This window comes from Musa acuminata, chromosome BXJ2-3 (assembly GCF_036884655.1).
Source record: "Musa acuminata AAA Group cultivar baxijiao chromosome BXJ2-3, Cavendish_Baxijiao_AAA, whole genome shotgun sequence".
Classification (NCBI taxonomy): domain Eukaryota; kingdom Viridiplantae; phylum Streptophyta; class Magnoliopsida; order Zingiberales; family Musaceae; genus Musa; species Musa acuminata.
In genome coordinates, this window is record NC_088340.1 from 27,549,459 (window position 1) to 27,557,289 (window position 7,831).

Consider the following 7,831-nt stretch of genomic DNA (forward strand, 5'->3'; position numbering starts at 1 on the left):
TGTAAGTGGGTCTTTAAAATTAAGCGGAACCCAAATGGCTCTGTTGCCCGATATAAGGCACGCTTGGTCGCCAAAGGGTTTCATCAACGACCTGGGGTTGATTTCACTGAGACGTTTAGTCCTGTTGTTAAACCCACTACAATCCGGCTCATCTTGAGTCTGGCTACCACTAAAGGCTGGCAATTACGACAATTGGATGTTAATAATGCCTTTCTACAGGGTTCTCTATCCGAAGATGTTTTTATGCAACAACCCCCCGGTTTTACTCATCCTCAGTATCCACAGCATGTTTGCAAACTTCGAAAAGCCATTTATGGACTTCGTCAGGCTCCGAGAGCTTGGTACACTGAACTTAGCTCATTTTTTACTTCTATCGGCTTTCTTAACTCCAAATCTGACACTTCGTTGTTTCTGCGACATTATCATGGAAACACAATGTATATTCTGGTATATGTGGATGATATTATTGTCACAGGCAACAATCCCATCAGCATCCAAGCGTTCATCAAACAGCTGGCAGCTCGATTCTCGCTTAAGGATCTCGGACCCTTGAGCTACTTTCTGGGCGTCGAAGCTACCTTCACATCTTCCGGTCTCCTTTTATCACAACGCAAGTACATTCAAGATTTGTTATTAAAGACAAACATGCAGGATGCAAATGCAGTTACAACCCCCATCTCTACTAGTGGTTCTCTCAAATTATCGGATGGAAGTCCTGCTACAGAACCCACTCAATACCGCCAAGTTGTTAGCTCTTTACAATACTTAGCTCTCACGCGTCCAGACATCTCATTTGCTGTCAACAAATTATCACAGTTTATGCATCAACCATCTACTCTACACTGGTTTACGGTCAAGAGACTTCTACGATATCTTAAAGAGACCCTAAATCATGGACTCTTTTTTTGTAAACACTCTCCACTTTGTCTTCATGCCTTTGCCGATGCTGATTGGGCAGGTAACCTTGATGATAGAACATCCACATCAGGGTATATTATCTTCCTTGGTGCTCATCCAATCAGCTGGAGTTCTAAGAAGCAAAAGACAATCGCTCGGTCTACAACTGAAGCTGAATACCGTGCCATTGCCGCTACCACTGCAGAACTCAATTAGATCACGAATCTACTCCAGGAACTCAACATCGATTCCACCCCTACAATATATTGTGATAACATTGGAGCTACCTATCTGTGCGCTAATCCGGTATTCCACTCCCGCATGAAACATATTGCTATCGATTTCCACTTTGTACGCGATCAAGTTGTCCGTCGTCAACTTCGTGTTTCTCATGTTCATACGACTGATCAATTGGCCGACTCATTTACGAAGCCTCTAGCTCGTAAACTTTTTGCATTACATCAGTCCAAGATTGGCCTCCTTGATCGGAGCACCATCTTGCGGGGGCATGATAAGTAGATGAGATTTCCCTAAACTGTTTGAGGAAATCTCTCTACTCTGTTGAGGGAAATCCTCTAACCTGTTGAGAAAAATTCTCCCTTCTAACCTGTATAAAAGGAAGGAGGATATGTTAATAACAATCAACTTCTTCTACAGTTTGTTTATCTATTTATTTTCTAACACTCATACAGGCAGGCTTGAACACCATTGGCTTCTCGCCGCCGCAAGTTCTCCCCGTCTAACTTCAACATGAGCTGCGAGCTCTCTTGGATATATAGGGGAGCGGATTCGAGTGCAACATCCGGCCTCCACACAATTGTGTCATGAGCTTGCCTTAGGAGACTCGTCCGCAAAGTAGGTGCATTAGTCGAAGATAAAAAAGCACAGTCGATTGCTACAGCTTTGCTTGTTGACACTGTTGTTCCTCATGCCTCCTTCCTCGGGTTGGGAGGCTTGGGAAGAGATGGAGGAGGGATGGCAAAAGGTGTCTTGGTGAAAGGAACGTGGGAACCTAAGGGGAGCGGAGCGTTGAAGGAGGATACCAGTTGTTAGTATAACGGATAATGTGAAAAAAATTTTAATGTTAGGATTGAAATCATCAATTATTATAGATTTAAAAATAAATTATGCTTACTTTTTATAGTTAACAAATTATCGTGAATGTCATAAAGCATCGTCTATTAAAAAAAAAAAAAAAGACTCATCTTCTTCTCCATCGATGGAATAAAAGATTGTCATCATATACGAGAATAAAGCGTCTAAGAAAAAAATAATTTAAAAAAATTTTGTTATCTATTTACCAATAATTCTAATCAAAATCGAATTAAATTTTATAATCATATTTTAATTAGATTTCTTAATCTTTAGTTAGGTCAAGTGATCATATAAAATATATATCTTATCTTAAATTAGTTTCCTAATTAAAGATTTTTAATATATCTTTAATTAGGAGATGAAGAGCCGCGGGCACCTGTACTACGATAGTAACATCTCATATATCTTCTCCCTTCCAAAAATTTTATTGTATATGGTCAAGTGTTGAGTTAGAAATCTAACAGTGCCATGATCAGCGTGAAATAATTTCAGCTCATTTAATGGAACAGAAAAAATTGGCCAAGCTGCACAAAATGCATATATGTCGAAGGTGATCGATCACCCCGTGAAGAGTTGTGCGCCTACAAAAAGCATATAGATAGTCTACAAGGTAGGTTGATTAAACCAAAGCATCTGATGACAAAATTGAGATGCCTAAACGTCACCGAGACAATGTATCCACAGCAGCACATGACTAAATCATGCATCTCTCCTGTCTCCCATGGTAGGTTCTGTTGCTTGAGTCATCGATCTCCCATCTCGGCCGATCGTTCCGCCACCTAAAAGGCCATACCACCACTTATAAGACTATTGTTACATAGTCTCTTTGGGGTCCTCCGATAAAATTTTGGGGTCCTCCGATAAAATTGAAGTGATACAAAGAAATAAAAAGACTATAGTTACACAAGGGCAAATATTTACGAGATGTAACACCAGAAAGAACACCTGCAAGTGGGATCCCTGCAAGTTGGCTTATCCCATGACCCATATCTCCATGAACAGGCACTTTAGCTTCATTCATGGTTGTCCGTTCGCTGGATTTGGAAGAGTGAGAGGTCGACCATGACCCACCATTTATTCTGGCTAGAGCCATTATAACGTCTGCCTGTAGTTCAACATCGAGTATGAAGGCAATTATTGTTATTGAAAATATTAATCAATTGGAAAATTGCTGGCTCAGTTGATGTGGAGACAAATTAGAGCGAGAATGATGCATAAAGTAAATGAGAAAGAAGGTCAAAGTTTTGCTGAACAGGAAATAAATAGATCAACAGCCAAGTACGGTTAGCTAGCATGTGAATTTTACCAAATATGTATAGATGATATGCTGGTCAAATGTTTGTGTTGAGTAGTACTAAATCCACCAGACAGGCCAGTTTCTGAAGTCTAAACCACAAAAGGCATCGAAGCAATTTGCCGACCCCATTCCAAGAGAGATGAGTATCCATTCTCCAAATTATGCAACATGCCACCTTCTATGCTACATGCTTCTATAATAGATTTAAAGTTTCATCAAGATCATTAACATGAAAATTAGATGGACCTTATTTGGTTGGACATTATCAAAAACATGCGCTTGACCAGCATAGAATATTGTCATTTGACGACCAGCAGATGATGTCGTAGAACGCCTGAAAAACACAAGACAGAAGGTTTCTGACATTGATGTCTTCATAGTCGAATCTACTAACAGATGAATCATGGTTGCCTTGTAATCCTGTAGAAATATATAAGGCAAAATCCACTAAATTAGAGAGACATACCTTACAATATTAGAAGGTTCTGATTCAATAGCCAGAGAAGACTTGGGTTTATTCAAGAACCCAGTTGAGTTTCTCCCAAAAGCCATGTTAATTGGGTTATCAGTACTCATAACTCCAGATCCTCCAATGGCTGTTTGAGAACCATCATCTGTAGCAGATTGTGAAATAATCATTGCAACTGCATTGGCATCTTTGTACGCATACAAGGAAGAAGCCAAACCTAAGTACATCCCAGCTTGGGAAAACCGTGGAGCATGATTTGATATCTGTCCAGAATTTTTGGACAATGATTGTTCCTCCTTGGACGTAGGTGAATCAGATATGCTACTAAGAGGATGTAAGATCAAAGAAGTCGGCCTTGGTGGTCGTAGCATTGATAGCATAATTTTGTCATCATGAGATTTTCCCAGGTGCTCACTAACCACCTCTTTTCCAAACATCTAATTTTCATAGTTGAACATTTATAAGAGGTCTATCAACTATTCACCAAGATAAAAATAAAAGCAGAAGATTTACCCGACAAAGGACAAAAGTAAAAGAGCAAAGTTAGTACCTTAACCAGGCATGAGCTTTCGAGAGAATCTGAGCACACAGGATGCACTCTATTTATTGAACCTGAATGTATTGATTCAGAACAGCTCCTCTTTCTTCCAGACAATGTATTGCCAACATCAGGCCCTGGTACAGCACTCTTCCTACCATGAAAGTGAAAAACTTCAGAACCTTTCACCCCCTGCCTCTCTACCAAGGATTAGGAAAGGGAAAAGAAATAAACTTTTTCTGGTCAGCCAGATATAAATTGCTATATGTGAGAAAATTCAGTACCAATCAGCATATAAATATTTGTAGAGAAATTAAAATCCCCAAAAATCCCTATCACCACATGTGCTAGAATATTCATAATTAACAGACCAAGATCCAGGAGAAAGGAAAAAAAAGAAGACCTGACAATGTACAACACATCATAGCAAGGAGTAACAAAACAAGTATACAGAAGCCACTGGTGTCAAAGCAATGCTATTTTCCAAATCTGAGGCAAAATGTACCATCTGCAAAGATCATGCTCCTAGGAATAACATGCAGCCATACATCACAACTATTTGAGGAAATTCACATTAAAAATTGACAGAACAAGAAATATGCATAATTGAAGTGCTAGTAGTCTTATAAACCTCACTCAATTGAGAATTGACTCAGTAACTTAATTAAGTGTCGATACACATGCACTAAAATGTTTAAACCCAAGTTATTAATAGTAGACCCATCTAGTATTATAAACCGAACCGATTCTCTCCTCACCCAAGGCCCAATTCATACCCAATGATCATCCCAAGTCAAACGCATGCGAAACATGACTCATCAAATTTTTATGTTTAAAATCACAAGACCCAAATTAATGACAGTTTATCTATCTAATTTTATAAACCAATTCAGTTATACCTGGGCTTCCAATAACAAGTGAATTAGGGCATCATGTTATATCAATTATGCACGAGGACCCCAACCCTAGTTGGCCCAAGAGTCTACAAAAACACAAGAAACATCAAAAAGAAAAGATATTCTCAAGCAACCCAATTAACATCGAACACGAACTCATTACTCAGAACTGCCAATTGAACGTTAAACTTTTAGTGGGAGAAAAAAAACCTAGAAAAGGAAAATATATAAAGGCAATTCAAAGTATTAAATATGCCAAGTATCAAAAAAGTAAGCCATATAGTATACATGAAGTTATTTAAGAATAACAAGTTTTAGATGATCATTTGATGCTTAGAGTGCATAAAATAGGTTTCACCTTAATATATCCCAGTCTGATGAAAAGAGAAGTTATATCTGAATAAGTTGATCTCCCTTACTTTTTTTAAAGGCATCAAATGATACCAGAGAGGCAAAGTATTCCATACTGACAAAGGCACCATTGGAAAATCTTTAAAACCACAAATAAAAAGAGAGGCTAATATCAGAAACTTCAAAACAACGAGTAATCTGTGAAAATGACTGATAAAACATCTAGTTTACAAAAACAACCACAGACCAATTAACAAGTAGCATAGCCTTTCATAATTATCTGTGAAAATGGCATTTAAAGTATCTATACAAGGAAACTTTGCACTGCCTATCACTAATAAATCATGGAAGTCAGATTGCAAACAGCACATTGAACAGCTGAAAAGCAAAGTGGTAAATGAGCAACCACAGGTAGCAAAATTTCACTCCATATTGTAAGAATCACAGTGTCACTAGTAAATGAAGGCTAACACTATGCAAAAGCCTAAAAGCTTAGCAAAGTAGAATAGTCAGCTAGTTCGTTGAATGGTGTTGTACATAGGGAAACCACCATAAAACAGATAACAGAGTTTGTATACTACAAGTCGATCACCGAAAAGATGAGCTGTGCAGAATGGCAGCAAAATAAGCATATAAAACCAACTAAAAACAAATCAAAAGAAGAAAAAACAAACAAGCATTTACATACAAAATATAGTAAGCGGAGGAATTAAGAGAGATTTCTGAAAAGAAAGACAACCGAAATGTTGTGCAACAGAATAACTTAATTCAACAAGCAATCAAACAAAAAAATTAGTCTCGAACTTGATATACCATCCGAAGAAACTACAGCTATCAAATGTGCAAAGCAAAAGAAAAAAAACGAAAGAAATTGGTTTTTAGTCAATTATGCAGTCTCTAGAGACGAGCTTAAAACAAAGCCATCTTTGGGGCTAATAAATGTACCACGAAAAGTAAAGAATGATGAAAACAAAAGGCATCTTCCTGTTAGAAAACTTCAACGGAGAACAAAGATCTGATACGAGGAGCAGAAGCAGGTCATCCCAGTACCTTCCCAAAAGAAACAGAAACAAAGAAGAAGCCAGAACGAACCTGAACCGAGATCACAAGTTGGCGACATAAGGCCACGATGGCGGGCTGCAGAGACCACCACCGAGGCAGCATAAGCGTCGTCGGCGGCGCCGCTGTGTCCGCCACTGGAGAGGAGATCCGGCGGGGGCGTCTTCTCAGCGCAGTGCACGCTCATGCCCAAGAAGTCATGGAAGCAGGGATTTTCCTTTTGCTTGCTCTCATCCCGGCCCATATCCATCACCACCACCACTACCACAACCGTAATCCTCCGATCCTCCGACACCCCATTGCCGACGTCCTGCAATCCCGAATCAGGGCTCGGACTCCCAGAAAGGAAAAAGAGAAATAAAGCTTGAGCGAGGGTTCTCAAAAGGGGAGGGGGTATAGGAGAGGGAGAGGGAGATGGAGAGTGATCTTTTAATCAGAGGAATCAACACACCGGAAAGCAGAAGGCAAGAGCTTTGCGTTCTGGTCCCCTCCTCACTCTCCTCTGCTTTTTATTTTTCCTCTTTTTCTTTATGATTTTTTACCCCCCTCTTTACTCGTTTAGAAACATACAGACTCTCATTCTCGACCGGAAGCGAATGCCACTACTCGTGATATTCCATAACCCTCTCCGTCTTTTTCTTTCTCTCTCTCTCTCTATTTTATATATATATATATAGAGAGAGAGAGAGAGAGAGAATCGATGTGGGGTTTTTAGGTGCGGCTAAGAATGAATGAGAGAGAGAAAGATGAATGAAGTAACGACCGGAGGAGAAGAAATGAAACGAGGGAACGTCGTTGTCACCGATGCACACGTAGCTTCGTTTGCAAGGTGAGGACAAAGTCTGTGTGTCCACGCTCCGAACGACATTACTCTTACAAACATGGATTGCTGGCTCTCGACCCCCAAAGAGACCCATGGTGCCGGGGACCAACAAGAACGTTGGGTTTCTACGAGGAACACCTATCGTCCCCCGGGGGGCCACTGCTGGCCCTCCTCCGATGTACTCCGATGGCATCGGCGCTTCAAGCTGAGATAAAGCCAGCCAATATAGTGATTTCAACCGCGTTCATTGATTCATTCCCATTCTTGCATCTTGACGTGTAAATTCGGGGTATCCGTTCTCTTCCTCGTGAACACGGCCGCCACCGAGATTACAGCTAACAGTATACAAAGAGCAAGAAGATCAGGTGGTGATCTTAACGCCATACGAAGTTGTCACCCAGCCCAG

General features: G+C 40.0%; 1 protein-coding gene across 4 annotated transcripts; it reads right to left on the reverse strand.

The window, feature by feature from the left end:
* Positions 1–2,464: 2,464 nt before the first annotated feature.
* Positions 2,465–7,233, reverse strand: LOC135607522 (protein TIFY 8-like). 4 transcript variants are annotated; one of them, XM_065099451.1, is made up of 7 exons: positions 7,054–7,233; positions 6,636–6,937; positions 4,309–4,496; positions 3,756–4,195; positions 3,536–3,623; positions 2,914–3,097; positions 2,465–2,771 (listed from the first exon to the last, which is right to left on the reverse strand). In XM_065099451.1, the coding sequence occupies exons 2-7, from the start codon at positions 6,850–6,852 to the stop codon at positions 2,692–2,694; spliced, it is 1,197 nt and encodes a 398-aa protein (XP_064955523.1). In that variant the 5' UTR covers positions 6,853–6,937; positions 7,054–7,233; the 3' UTR covers positions 2,465–2,691. The 4 variants fall into 4 exon arrangements, with proteins under 4 accessions (XP_064955523.1, XP_064955525.1, XP_064955522.1 ...); XM_065099453.1 differs by having other exon boundaries at positions 3,756–3,903; positions 3,976–4,195; positions 6,636–7,229; XM_065099450.1 differs by having other exon boundaries at positions 6,636–7,232.
* Positions 7,234–7,831: the final 598 nt, after the last annotated feature.

Bases quoted from the DNA above. Each gene is read 5' to 3' on its own strand.
- LOC135607522 (XM_065099451.1), bottom strand. From the start codon at position 6,852: ATGGATATGGGCCGGGATGAGAGCAAGCAAAAGGAAAATCCCTGCTTC. The intron at 4,497-6,635 runs GTTCGTTCTGGC...AATCCTTGGTAG, and splicing joins AACTTGTGATCTCGGTTCAG to AGAGGCAGGGGGTGAAAGGT. The intron at 3,624-3,755 runs GTATGTCTCTCT...TGTGTTTTTCAG, and splicing joins GAACCTTCTAATATTGTAAG to GCGTTCTACGACATCATCTG.